This window comes from Octopus sinensis, linkage group LG5, assembly GCF_006345805.1.
Source record: "Octopus sinensis linkage group LG5, ASM634580v1, whole genome shotgun sequence".
Lineage (NCBI taxonomy): Eukaryota > Metazoa > Mollusca > Cephalopoda > Octopoda > Octopodidae > Octopus > Octopus sinensis.
In genome coordinates, this window is record NC_043001.1 from 27772605 (window position 1) to 27787759 (window position 15155).

Below are 15155 nucleotides of genomic sequence, written 5' to 3' on the forward strand. Positions count from 1 at the left end.
AAAATTACCTTGAATTCCTTTTTAGTAGAGTGGCCCACCTATGAGCCTTGTCTCATGTGGCCTACTTCTTGATAAAAGGTATTTCCAAAATGTATTCTGTAGCATATTTTCACAAACTGTCACTTTTCCTAATTTTGTATTCATATAGTATTCCTACAGTGACTGTTGTGGGGAGACTTTATGCATACTAATAAAGGGCATCTGTTTGATAAAAGCAAGTATGTGTGTGTATTGGAAATGTTATTCCATTAAGCTTGTAAAATACATTGAAGAAAAAATGGTTTTCAGTTTAATTTTGAAGTGGTTTTTCATTAAATTTAGGAAATTTTGTTTTCCTCATTTTTGGAAGCTCTAAAGAATATTTTACTAGTTTATATAAAAATATTAAACCACAAATTTTCAAATATTTTAAGATAATGATAATTGTAAAAAAAAAAAAAAAAACTTTTATGAAAGCTATAGCAAATTTTTTAATGGGTGGTAATTATGTATTTAGAATACTTCTGCCTAATTTTTTATTTTGTTTTTGGTAGTTGGGTGGGGGGAGATCATTGATCAAAGATTTTCCTTTCAACTTTCAGGGAATTTCATCTTAGAGTAATTTTTTTTTCCTTTTGCAGAATTCCAGATTTATAAGCATTAATGCTATTTTAAAATATAACAGTATTCAGTTAATATTCAACTCCTTTGTTTACTTTATATAATTTGTTATATGTTATTTGTTTGGATTCTGCTGGGGTCTATGAAAACTGTATTATTGAGAATTTTTTCTATATCTAGTATTGATTAAAAGTCTTAAGAATCTCACACCGTTTCTATTATCATTTTCTTTATTAATGAGAGTCACTGGTTTAGAATAGTAAATAATGAACTTTCTGACTGGTTGGTATTTTTCATTTTAATTTTCTTGTTCTTTTAATGAGTATTGCAAATCATCAGGTTAATTTACAAAATTTCATCTCTTCTTCATAAATCATCATATTTATTTATGTGTATTTTTTCAAAAATTCAATTAAAAAAAATAAACTTTTGATTCTATATTATAGGAATTGGGAAACTGTCCACTTCTGATGGAAAAGTTCTAACTGACCCTGATGTTTTAAAAAAGCTGACTTCTTCTGTTAGTTGTGCACTTGATGAAGCAGCGGCTGCACTTCATAGAATGAAAGCTGAACAGCCAGGCGAGTCGACAAGTGAAGAAGGGTAAAGTTATAGTTTTCTTGTTTTAGATAAAGATTTAATTGAATATGTATGTGTGTGTGTATGTGTGTTTATCTATTGGTAGTCTAGTCTTGGGCAAATCCTTGCATGTGAACCTTCTCCAGTACTCCCTATATGACCTGGGAGAGCATGTATTCTTCCCTGCCACGGTTAAGTAGATTACTGGAACCATGGCTACCATAACTAGATGTATGATGAATACTGGAGTGGTTTCCCATTGCCTTCTCTAGGCAGGTGGGATTTGAACTCAGAATGTAGATACCATAATGCATCTCTTTTGACATATCAATGATTCTGTCACTCACCCACCCTAAGAGCAAGGTGTTTTGCTCAAGAAGACATTGCACTCCTGGTCTTGGAATCAAACCCATTTATCTAGTGATGGTGTGTGCAACACCCTAACCTTTAGGCTATATGCCTTGGTGGTATATTAGCCTAAATAGAGCATCAGAGAAGGTCTTTTGTCTTTCTGGTTCAGTTTCACCATAGTTGACTACTTTTTATATCTTTAAAATAATATGCTCTTTAATATATTGTGACTTGAGTCCAAAATGACATTATTAAATACCAATAAATGAGAGCTGCTATAAAAAAACCAATAAGTTAGAGCTGTTATAAAAATCAATAAATTAAAGCTATTATTATAATTGTGTATTTAGGCATAATAGTTGAGAAAACTCTAGGTAGGAATTTTAAGATAATAATACTAAAGTACTGACATGTCTGATTCAAGTTGAAAAAATTCCATCTCCTGTAGTAAGTTAATTTCTTCTGTGGAATTTTGACCATTGTACTGATGTGCGTGAACATACGGTTTATAAATTTGGGTTAGTGATTATATATGATAAACTGCTATCTATGTAAAAATGAGCATCCCTGCATTATGATACTAAAAATAATGAGAATGTATACTTGTTGAATTGTATGTTTTAAAAATTATTTACAATTTAAAGAACATGGAAGTTTTGTTGCTAATACTGAAAGGATTGACAATGCAATTCTTTATTTCTGTGACATATAAAAATGATACATAAAAAGAAATTTAGAGAATTGTTAAAGAGATAGAACATGTGAAAAAATTGATTTATGCAAGATGTATGTGTATTGAATAATTTCAGATTCTGAACCCTCTGTTTAAAAGCAGATTTTTCTTATTTAGATTTTTAACTTTCAAGCATTCTAACTTTGTAGTTAAGAAATTTGATTTGAATCAAGTGGTTCTAAAATCAATCTCTGCATGACACTTTTGGTGTTAGTCTTGTGCATACAACTAGTTTTTAAAGAGAAATTGTGGATGCCCTTCTGAGTGGATTGTACATTTTTGGACAGTAGACTTAATCTATTGTCCAGTTTAACTACAGCACAATCTGCTCCTTTAGTTGGTTTCTTACAAGCAGTTAACCTAGTCTGAAGTTCACTCAAGTTGCATTGCTTTCTCATGAATTTTGGAACTTCTGCTGTCAATCTTAGAAGCCCTGCAAATGGTCATGGGCACTGCTTTTCACCAGTCCATAGAACACACCAACAAAATAGCACAACATTTTAGAGATGTCCAGTGCTTATAGAAAGGTAATATTTGGTATATAGGAGTTGGTTGAAAAGGTGAATGGTGCATATTCTCTTTTACTCTTTTACTTGTTTCAGTCATTTGACTGCGGCCATGCTGGAGCACCGCCTTTAATCGAGCAACTCGACCCCGGGACTTATTCTTTTGTAAGCCCAGTACTTATTCTATCGGTCTCTTTTGCCGAACCGCTAAGTAACGGGGACATAAACACACCAGCATCGGTTGTCAAGCAATGCTAGGGGGACAAACACAGACACACACACGCATATACATATATACGATGGGCTTCTTTAAGTTTCCATCTACCAAATCCACTCACAAGGCTTTGGTTGGCCCGGGGCTATAGTAGAAGACACTTGCCCAAGGTGCCACGCAGTGGGACTGAACCCGGAACCATGTGGTTGATTAGCAAGCTACTTACCACACAGCCACTCCTGCGCCTAATATATTAACATTTCTGATAGATTTTATCTAAAATTTGGATTCAGAATGTAAATACATTAAAAAATGGTTCTTCACTCTAAAAGAAACCAAGCATATTTTAATTGAATGATCTAATTTTGTAAATTGAGTTATATATTAGACACCCAGAAGATTTTATATAAGAAAATGTCATGTAAATCTATTAGTATAGAATCTGCCATTGTCCGTTTTGTTTTTCGAAAATATTTTGTAAACTGCTGATGAGATCTGAAACCTGCTTCTCTTGGTTACTTATTGTACAACAGAATCATTATTTTTTAACTCACTAGCTTTGGTTTACAAATGTTTGATTTTTACATATTGCAAAGCTTTGAACTGATCAATATTTTTTAGCTTTATGTTGTACTGATATTTGAACTATGATTCTTGCTTGATAAAATATGCAAACTTTTGTAAGGTTGGTGCAAGCCAATTCTTTTACTCTTGTTAAGTAGACTGCCTCAAGGCTGATATGTTGAGAAGATTGTAGTTAAACTACATAGAACTTTGACAATGGCACATTTTTAATAGAGTTGACTCCCTCATTAGCAAGTTGATTCAAGCTTTAAATTTTTATATCTATTTTATTTTTGATACACACTATGTTAATTCTTTCTAAACTTCTAGTTTTATCTTGATCACTAAAATTCTTTGGAATGGGTGGTGACTCATAAGTGTTTTTTGAATGTTTGGATGTTATTTATATTTCTTATATAAATAAAACTTTTTAAATGTTAATATAAATATTTGCTCGTAGAGAATATAGAGGTAGAAGACTTATATTATCCAAATAAAAGTCTGATTTTTAGCACATTCAACATATGAGTATTAGGGTTATTTAGTGAGGTGTATTGTGTTAAGTAAAAATGTTCTAGTGTTGCTCTGGTCAATTTTTCATGTAATGAGTAGATTTTTAAGCACAACTAAACATGTTGGAGATTTTTGCTTAGCTGTTTAATCATTCTGTGATGTACTAACAGGTTCCTTTAATGGAATGTGACACTAAGTTTTAAAACTGCTTAGGAAAATTAGCAGTTGTGCTTTTGAAGCTGCCAGATGTCTCAATGATGTTGGTAGTTCTTGTAGTGCAATTGTTGGCTCTTTTGTCTGCTGTAGCATTAATGGTTGTGTTAATGTTGCTGCTAAAAAGTGAATCTAAAGTGTTCAAATTTTAAAATATTTGGTGGTTGGTTGCCATATATATATTGGTTTAGCATTAATGTAGTATACAGGAAAAGTCAAATTGGGGAGTTGATTTCTTTCTTATTCTATGCTGATGAAGATCTTTGAGTACAGACCAAACTTGGCAGTTACACAGGTAATTTAGATTGCTGAACCTCATCATATAGAGCTAGGTGAACTAGATTAATGTTGAACACTTTACAAATTATCTAGATTTTAAGTTAATATATGTGTATGAAACAAACATTTGATTAAATCTTTTAAAGATGTATATGTATATAGTTATCTTTAAAAGATTTTGTGTTAAAACTACAGATCTTACCCAGAATATTGACAGATTATTGGACACTGGTATTTTTACATGATTTAGCCTCTTCAGTAATCAACACTCCTGGATAGAATTAAATAAAAAATCTTTGTTGATATAGAAATCAACAAACCGATTTTTGCAAAAGTTAGTTGGCCTAGAACAAAGGTTTTGACTTATCTCAGAATGTCAAGTTTTTTAATCACTGAGGAGATCAAATCAAGTTGAAACTCTGGTGTCTGGCAATCTGCTGACAACATTTTGAATGAGCTCTGTTTTTTTAACATTGTTTTTAATGTGAAATTGCTCTGAGACAAATTATTACAGCTAGCACTGTTCTACATTTGTAATATACATGTTATGTACATTGTTATTTTTATCTAGTGCTATTTCAAGTATTTATTGATTTAATTTTAGCTTGGTCATCTTTTACACAAATCAGCAAATGCCTGGCATGCTGATTTCTGTATAGGGCTGAAGGTTTTGGTTTAGCCCAGAATGTTTGAAAGTATTTTGTCATTGGGGATACCAAATCAAGTCATGAAAGCAGTGTCTGACAATTTGCTGCCAATGTTCTGTGCAAGCTGTGTGATTTTAATATATAAAGTCTCTTAATAGAAATTTTCTGAAACAAAATATAACAGCTAGCACTCTTCTACATTTGTGTCTCTGTATAATAATAGCAGTTATAAATGTTGATTGATAAGTTGGTTGATTTCTCTAATTGGGCTTCACATTACATAGAGAAGGGGGGATAGTTAAAGAGAGATGCAGAGAGAGTAAACATAGGTGCAGGATAAGGCTTACACTAGGCTTGATGGCAGGCAATGAATAAAATGCACATACACATGCACAGTTTGAGCATTTTGTTTTATTTAATTTTAAGAAATTTTTCTTTTGGAAATTATTCATTTCATCATTTTGTATTAGCATCAAGAAATTTTATAAAAATTAAATAGTAATTATTGTATGTATGCCATATTTTCTGCTATTACCTAAAGTGGCTGCTATACATATTGCTCTTTCATTCGTTATTTACTTTGTTGATCAGGAATCTCTTGGAGACACCTATTAGGAATACAAACCAAGTTCAGTTGATATGCTTACAAAGGAATTGCAGCACTACTTTTAATGCAGTATTATATAATGCTGTGGTAGTTGTGTGTTTGTATGTGTGGGAATATTCATTTAAGAAATGTTTATGCCAAATGGTGGTCAGCATATTGTTTGTATAGACACTATATTTTTGTTTTTGAGGCAATCCTGAAATCACATTGTTGTGATTGAATAATTAACAAAATTAGACATTGAAATTATAGATTAATGACCAACAGATCATAAGTTGAAATTTTAATACAGTCATTGTGTTGTATTCACCGAGGAAAAGATGGGCTTGCTTCAGTTTCTGATTCTATATCACAATTAATGAAATAACATTTATGTGAAGAGACAATTGCTTCACGCAACAAATACAGTAAACCACATGATTCATGTAAAGCTGCATTATTAGATTATAATTACCGAATGCATCTCCTGTATCTCAACCCTTATACATTTTAGCTGAAGTTAGTAAATTATTTAAACAACATAAAATGAATACTTACAATTTTGTAAAATATTTTTCCTTTTTTATTCAGTTAATTTCAGTTATTCTAGTGTGAGTATATTGTATATATTTAGTTGCTTTCCTTTTATTTATTTATTTACTTACTAATAAATTCAGCTTTTGCTTGTAACTTTTTGGTAGCCAGCAGTATAAATGTATTTTGAATAGTAATGTTCTTCAATAATTATTAGAAATTTTTTTGCAGCTCTCGATCTTTAGCGGAAGCATGCAGTGATGGCGATGTGTCTGCAGTAAGAAAGATGTTACAAGAAGGTAGCAGTGTTCATGAGACGACGGAAGAGGGGGAGAGTTTGTTATCCCTTGCATGCTCAGCAGGCTACTATGAACTGGCTCAGGTTAGTTCATGATTGTTTATTTCTATTTGTATTTCCAAAACTGAAACAATAAAAATAATTTTGGGGGTGGGTGGTCTAGTTTCTGTATCTTTCATGTCAGCATGAGTGGATAGCTTTTGCATGATTGGGACATACGGACATTAGTATATTGTTAAAACAATCTTTCTAACTGGATTCCTTTCCCACAATCAGAACCATTAATGTCACCTTTTAAAAAAAAAAATCACTGGGTTGCTGGAGAGAAACTTAGATATTTTGCTTTGGTGCCACAATACTTTAGTGTGAACTGAACTCGGGAGCATCAGCCAAGTTTTCTGGTACTTTATCAAGACCTCACTATCTTTCAAACAAGCAATTCCCTTATAGACACGGACGTACTTGCTGCCTGCTTTAGTTCCACTTTAGTCTTTGCACATGCTTTCTTTGTAAAGTGTCTTTTTTGAGCCTACTCTATTCACCCTGTATAAACACAATCAGGTGGAAGCTTTTCAGGGTCACTTAAGCCTAACAAACTGATTGCCCCAAATAATATCAGATACCAACCTGTGTTTCCCAGATATCTTCTACTTTGTTAGGAAATTATTAGTTGGGAAATGTGCAAAAGTATCTCCTATTTACATAAAAAGCAGTCTTTCGAGCTATCAGTTATAAGAGGACGTTAAATGATAATTATTTATCCCCTGGTGTTCAGCACTCATTCTTTTTGCTCATTATTGTGTGTGTCTGTGTGTATATACATACATATACATACATACATACATACACACACACACACACACACACACACACACACACACACATGTATGTATGTAATGAAGGAGAGGTACAGATATACCTAATCCTCAGTGATTCATTGTCCACTTTTCCATATTTGCGCGGGTCAGATAGAAATCTGTTGAGGTAGATTTTGTTAATGGCTGAATGCCCTTTCTCTCACCAGTGGCCTGACATGTTTTTCATGGAAAGTCGGAAATGAATGATGTATGATGATGATGTTCATTTAGAATCATCAAGTATGTCATAAGAAGGACATTTATATGCATGCATGCATACATAGTAGGCTTCTTTCAGTTTCTGTTTTTCAAAACCATTTAGTGTTTTGTATTATTAAGTCTGAGCATTGTTTATGTACCTTCTCTTTTCAACTTATATGGGGCAGTAAGAGCTATATAGAACTTGCAAAGAATCTAATTTGATTGTTATTTTTATTTTTAAAAAACACATCTACTTTAAATGTTTTTATTTATAAATAGCTGGTTTGAAAATTCCACTCTGTACATATAGATACTATTTGATTTGAAAGTATCTACGGTATTTCTAATTAGCTTTTTATTGATTTTCTTTATAGGTTTTGTTGGTTATGAAAGCAAATGTTGAAGACAGAGGCATCAAGGGTGACTGTACTCCATTAATGGAAGCTTCTAGTGGAGGTTTTGTCGACATTGCCAAACTATTAATTACTCATGGAGCTGATGTGAATGCACAATCTTCAGCTGGTAATTTTTTTTTTTTTTAGTAAATAATTTATGGAATTTCTTCTTCTTGTCTTCTATGATTATACTGCATTAATATATAATGAAATAATTCCTTGAAAGCTATTTTAATTGCATAATTACTTTTCAAGTGTCTTCTACACTCCAATGTTGATATACACACACTTTGCACTCCATTTTTTTCTCTTTACTGAAGCTCATTGTTAAACATAAGTTATAAACAAAAATTAAACTCTACCAACTATTTTTGTTAAAATTGACTATTTTTAAATTAGACATGCTCTTTTACAAAACAAACTTTTAGATAAAGAATATTCCTAGACTGTATGAGAATGCTCAATAGCTGTTAAACTAGGTTATCATTTCTTAGAGTCCACAAGTAACTTCTGGTTTTTATTGTTATATATAAAGATGTTTCGGAGATGTTTCCTTTCTTGGAAGTTTTCTCTGGATTTTCCTTATTTTCTATTTTGTAATTTTGAGTTTGACTGTTTTTTGTGTATTTGTATTATTTCATAAATGTTATGCAAAACATCCAAAGGCTTAACTGTATATATAGTTAGCAAAATGAATAGAATGAAATGTATTTACAGTATGACAGTAGTTACTGACTGGTTGGGACTTTGAGGCACAACACTTTACCTCTGTCTAAATTTACCTAAACAGATGTGTAATATTACTTAACAACAGCTTGTGATTAACTACTCAAGTTTTGGGTCTACTAATGTTGGATATAACCATTTTAATGAAGGCATCGTTCTATACATTCTATATTAATGGGTTTCACTTTGTGCAAATAATTTATTAAAATCAATTTTTATCTAATTCATTTTTACACACTAGAATACAGACAAAATTTAAATTTATTACTGCTCTAAATGTCTTGCCCATTTATCTAAAGAATGTGCAAGGCATTTAGTGAGAGGAACAGAAGGATCTAACTTGGAATGTTGAACATTACATTTATTTTACTTTTTTTTTTCTTGGTTCTAATATTTTAATGGTCTTATTTTTAGGTAATACACCTCTTCACTATGCTGCCTGTGGTGGATTTGAGGATGTTGTGATGGTTTTAATTGAATATGGTGCCAATGTTGAAGTTCACAATGAAAATGGTCACACACCTTTAATGGAAGCAGCTAGCGCAGGTCATGTGGGAGTAGCAAAGATATTATTAGATGCCGGTGCCGGAATCAATACCCATTCCAATGAATTTAAAGAAAGTGCCCTCACACTTGCTTGCTACAAAGGTATGTAGGAGAAAGTATTATTAAATATCTATTATTTACTGTAATATATCATAACATACTAAGAAAATATATCCATAAAATTTTAATCTATCTATTTGTTTTACATTTCTTTGAGTTGAGTCATTGATTTTTGGCCAGATGTCCTTGTTGCTAATCGTTTTCTGTTTTTCTAGTAAAAGGGTGTTGTTGTTTTTTTTTAAATTTCACTTGTTTTCAAAACTGCTGACAAGGATGTCAACAAACTTAATGCAAAGACATAGACTGCAAATATTCACATTTGCATGCATGCACACAACTGGCATGTTTCCGAACAGTCTCTGCCTATCAGTTCCATTCACAAGGATTTGATCAGTCCAAAGCTACAGTAGAAGACACTCTCTCAGTTGCCATGCAATGGGACAAATCTCAAGACCATGTTGTTAGAAAGTAGACTTTATCCATTCAGTCATGCCTTCACCAAAATTTTTTTTGTTGTAAATAGTTTTGTTGGAAGAGTCTTATAATGTGAAGGTGACTTAGTAATGAACTCTTGGTGCTTTCAGAAACTATTCCACAATTTCTTTTATTTCTCTGGCTATTTCCTTCACTATTTTGCTACATGTTTCTTGTCTCATCTTTATGGCTAACACCTGTTTTCAGTGTTATATTCTAAAATTAACAACTTACTCAAGGAACTCTTTCATTCCTCTGCCTTCCACACTGTGTTATGGAGGGCAAGTATTTTCAAATCATTTTGAGTATTCATCTCACTTAGGAAATGCCAGTTTATTTATTATTGTATTTCTTTTGTTTTTAATATTTTTTTTGCAAGCATGAGTTGAATGAATTTTTCTTTTGTCATTTTATTTGTGAGATACAGTATCCTAAGACATGACCATTGCTGTTTCATGTCTTCTGTCCTTACTCATTTTCTTTGCTATAAAGACCAGCTAAGGCATTTAATGTTCAGCAGCTTTTTTATGTGATATAACCTGGCACACATCAAATTTATCAGGTTTCACTCTTATACAATTTTTACTAGTTCTTTGTATTTTTTGTCTATCTTTCACTATCACAGAGTATCCTTTTCTTTTTTTAAACACATTCTTTATAATCTGCCTTTCATTTAAAAAGAAAAAAAGAAGACTTCTGTCATTGGCAGCAACAACTGCTTTTTAAATGTTTCCCAGCCCTTTTGTTGCTCTGGCTGTCATATTATCACTACAATATCCTCTATCACTTAGATCATCTCGTAATCTATCAACTGCTTCATGGATGATTTTTACTGTTTATTTGTCCTATGTATAGCTATCATGTCAATAGCCTGAGATCTCTGTCAGTCTAATATTTTCTACTGCACACTGTATGTAAACATTGTTGCCTTACAGTATTGAGTTTCTATCTCCTCCTTATGTATAGAAACAGATCATTTGCCAGATGCCACTGCTATTTTCTGCTCTCTGTTACTTCATTAGAACTATAGCATTTATCATATTAACCTTTAAGGTTTAGGACTCAATCTATTCTGCTGCTCTTTGATAAATTCTGCATAGGCCTCCTATTTTCTGTATCAGTTATTTCAAAACTATTTGTGTAGCTTATTTTCTTAGTCATTTTGGTTTGTAAGATTATTGAATATTATTTAGGAATGAAATCATGAGTAATATGGTGTGGTAATAAAATCATACACTAATTATACTCTTAGGTACACCCACTATAGTACAATATGTTTAAGATGTATTTATTTGACATCTTTCTTTGAATTTTTCCAACTCTTTTGCTTATCTTATGCATTATTTCCTCTGTGTGTGTGTAGTTTGAGATTGATGCCTCCTGATTTTGTGTCAACATCAATGTAGCAAAATAATGTCGTTTTAAAATACTAAAAGAAATAGTAGATAAATTTTATAATCTGGTTTATCTTGGTTCCCTTTGGAAAACTGTTGAGAACAATCATAGATTTCGAACCTTATCTCTAGCCATAAATAGATTGGCTGGTGCTCTTGAATAGTTGACACTTGAAAACCTCTTACATTCACACTATTGTTCTATAATTTGTTTTGCTTTCAGCTTAAATCCGTTAGCTACAGATTTGTTTTAGAATGTACAATTTATGAGAATGAAGGTCATTTGGTTTTCATGTACAGCACTCCACCTTCGTGTTTCTTCATATAGTCATTAGAACTTGCTAAAAATAAATCTCTTTTGAAATAGTTCCCAATAGGGTCTCCCAAAATTGGGATCCTGTTTTGTTAATTCTATTTCTGGTATATTTAATGAGATTAATGTAAATTTTCTTTGGGCTTTATTTTCTTTTCAAATTGTCTTTACTATGGCAGTGCAGTAGCTAAAGCAGCAGTGTTTAGTTATGTCCCTTTGTTATGCTTATGAAAATCTTAGTGGAGTTTACTTTGTTTCTTTTTTGGCTTTGATAAAATAGCTACAAAGTACTGCTCTCTATTTGATTTCAAACCCCCTTCCCCAACACAATATGTAGTTCTGTGCAAAAAGTTAAAATTCATTATTATTATTTCTTATTTCACAGGACATTTAGAAATGGTTCGATTTTTATTAGAAGCTGGAGCTGATCAAGAACATAAAACAGATGAAATGCATACAGCTCTGATGGAAGCTTCGATGGATGGTCATGTCGAAGTAGCTAAACTACTTTTGGATAGTGGAGCTCAGGTAAACAACTTTATGGACAATTATTTTACTCGTATAGTGTTTTTTAATTCAGAGTTTAATTCCTAGTGAATATAACTTTCTGATAATATCAATATTATTAACATACTGTAGTATAAACAGTAAGATCTTGGTTAATTTATTCTATAATCAGGCTGTGAAACCCAATAAGATTCTTTTCTACTGCAACAATGATAGTTTTAGTGGGGGATAAGGCATGAAGAGAATCTTTCATTTTCCCAATTATAGTATTCCTCTGAGCTAACTGGATCCTATAAAGGAGCTGTTGTGGTAGCAGACCACGAAACACGGTTGTAATTCCTTCCTATTCCCCATGTGTATATTTAAGAATAAATTTGTCAGGAGAGATGAGGTATTGCTTTTGCAGATCATAGTGAACTGTGCTAAATGTTCTTGTGGGTGGGAGTACTGTTATTGTGATGCAGTAATGAGGGTTTTGCTTTTCTTTGAATATAGTTGATCATTTATTTTCTTTCACATTATTAAAGCTCACATTCAATATTACATCTTTACATTCCTCTTTTAAAGTTTTGAAACTCTATGTCTATATTAATTTATCTTTATATCATTAATATTTGTAGGTTAATATGCCTGCTGATAGTTTTGAATCACCTTTAACATTAGCTGCATGTGGTGGGCATGTGGAATTAGCAAACTTGTTAATTGAAAGAGGTGCAAATTTGGAAGAAGTTAATGATGAAGGTTATACACCACTAATGGAAGCTGCACGAGAGGGCCATGAAGAAATGGTAGCACTTTTACTTGCTCATGGTAAGTTTTTGTTATTTCATTTATGAGATTTGGCATGAATTCTCATTTAAGTATGTATGTTTGGTTGCAAGCAGCACATCCAGCCATGAAAGCCTACCAAAAAAAAAAAAACCCCACAGTAACAAAGATTGGCAACATTCCTGTTGCTGTGTGTATGTGTGTGCTAGATGACAAAGGAACACAAGTGGTAAGACATAGGAATATCTGTTGAGCCATAACCAACATAGAAAAATGGATGTAGAATTATGAAAACCTAGGCTCAACAGTGGTTTTGATATATGGATGTGGATATAGTATTTTAGCTGAATGAAAATAAAGATAATGCTTTTTAGAAATAGGATAGGTGACTAAATGGTAAATTCAGTGCCCCGACTGACTGGCTCCCATGCTGTTGGCCCGTAAAAGGCACCATCTGAACATGGTCGATGCCAGGTCAGCCTAACTGGCTCCCATTCCAGTGGCACATAAAAAGCACTATCTGAACATGATCGATGCCAGAGCCACCTAAGTGGCTCCCATGCTGGTGGCACATAAAAAGCACCCACTACACTCTCGGAGTGGTTGGTGTTAGGAAGGGTATCCAGCTGTTGAAACATTGCCAGATCAGATTGGAGCCTGGTGTGGCCACTTGCTTTCCAAACCTCATGGAAGGCAGACCTTAAACGAAGATGATATATATATCTATGTATTTTATTTTTCTCTTCCTCTCTATTTCCAGTTCAAGAAGGAACTTGTCTTTCACAACAAAAATGTATGTTGAGTAAGGTTAGTGTAACTAATGGGAAGCTTGAAGAATCACAGCTTAGCTGAAATGAAATAGTGTGTAACAAAGAAGAGAATCAGTGTGGTTTGGAAGTGAGCTGTGAGCTTTAAATAGCTTGTGGATGGGTACTATTGGTTTGAAAGATGGTGTGAAAAAGTGTTAAGTAGTCTAATAATTGAAAAATTGCAGTGTAATATAGGAATACATAGGTTGGGAAGGAATTGCATTTAGGTAGTGCTTTTCAGAATTAATTAATTACTGCATGTCAATAATTACTGTAGATGTATGGTGTCAGTGTGTGTCCAATTAGCATTTAAAAAAATAGCCATGCAGAGGGAGGATGCAGCATTTTGTTGATTAGACTTAATTATTTTCATTGTAATCTCAGATAGAAGCAGCTCTATCATGTGCAGAAGTTTATGATGTCATTTGTTTGGGATTTTTGCAATGACTACAGCTAATGTGTTCTGAAGCATTGATTCATATCTGTCCACTACGTCATTGATTTTAGAGTGTTATACACTCTCCCATAGCATTATTCAAAGAATTGAGTAATAGAATAGTAACAAATTTAGGATTAGGAAACAGTTGATTAAATCAATTTCCATTACTTAACTTGTAGTTATTGACTTTACAGGGATGAACAGAACAGTTGGAGTAATCCCATTTCATCCCTGACTAGTAATGTGAAAAAGAAAGATATTTTTTGATGACTAATTTAGCAGAGAAAATATTTTAAAATTATTTTCTTAAGATGTTTATATTATTTTCTATTGAAGATGTGTTTAATCAATTGCAGGTGCTGACATCAATGCCCAAACTGAAGAAACACAAGAGACAGCTTTAACTCTGGCCTGTTGTGGTGGATTTCTTGAGGTGGCTGACTTTCTTATCAAAGCTGGTGCTGACATAGAACTTGGATGTAGCACTCCTCTTATGGAGGCAGCTCAAGAAGGGCATCTGGATTTAGTTAGTTATCTTTTAAGTAATGGTAAGATATTTTACTGTTGTAAATAAAATTACAAATTATTGAATCTAGTTTGAATTATTGACTTTTACATAAACTTGGACAAGATTTGAAGAAACACTTTTCAGGATTTATTTGTTGGTAATTTCTATTGTTTCCATCAGGATTTTGTTTGACTCTGATTCTAACTCAGCATTTTATGGTATCATTAACTCCAATTTCTATTTACAATTAACCATTAGCATTTAAAGCAGCTATATCAGGCCTAAATGTTTTGCCTGTTTTATACTCAAACTGGCTGGAAAAGGCCTTTCGCATTCACCTACAGCGTCATTCGAAAGATAAACAATTGAATCATTGGAATCTTGAAGCTAAAAGATATGTAATTCAAAACAACGTGAATAAATAAAAATTACATTTGATGGAGTAATCTGAATGCTAAGGAGTTAAACTAATTACAGAACCTATTCACAGTGTGAATCATCAAGCTACTTTGTCAGTTTAAAGGCTGTATTTCTGCCATCA

At 32.6% G+C, this 15155-nt stretch overlaps 1 protein-coding gene across 3 annotated transcripts in view; it reads left to right on the top strand.

Moving 5' to 3' along the window:
- The window catches only part of LOC115211865 (ankyrin repeat and KH domain-containing protein mask), a 123943-nt gene that overhangs the window by 75854 nt on the left and 32934 nt on the right, over positions 1–15155 (top strand). For all 3 annotated transcript variants that reach the window (XM_029780595.2, XM_029780596.2, XM_029780598.2), the window contains 7 exons: positions 1047–1203; positions 6551–6701; positions 8050–8197; positions 9211–9444; positions 11969–12111; positions 12711–12900; positions 14463–14654. In XM_029780595.2, the coding sequence (XP_029636455.1) occupies positions 1047–1203; positions 6551–6701; positions 8050–8197; positions 9211–9444; positions 11969–12111; positions 12711–12900; positions 14463–14654 (1215 nt within the window). The remainder of the gene's footprint in view (positions 1–1046; positions 1204–6550; positions 6702–8049; positions 8198–9210; positions 9445–11968; positions 12112–12710; positions 12901–14462; positions 14655–15155) is intronic.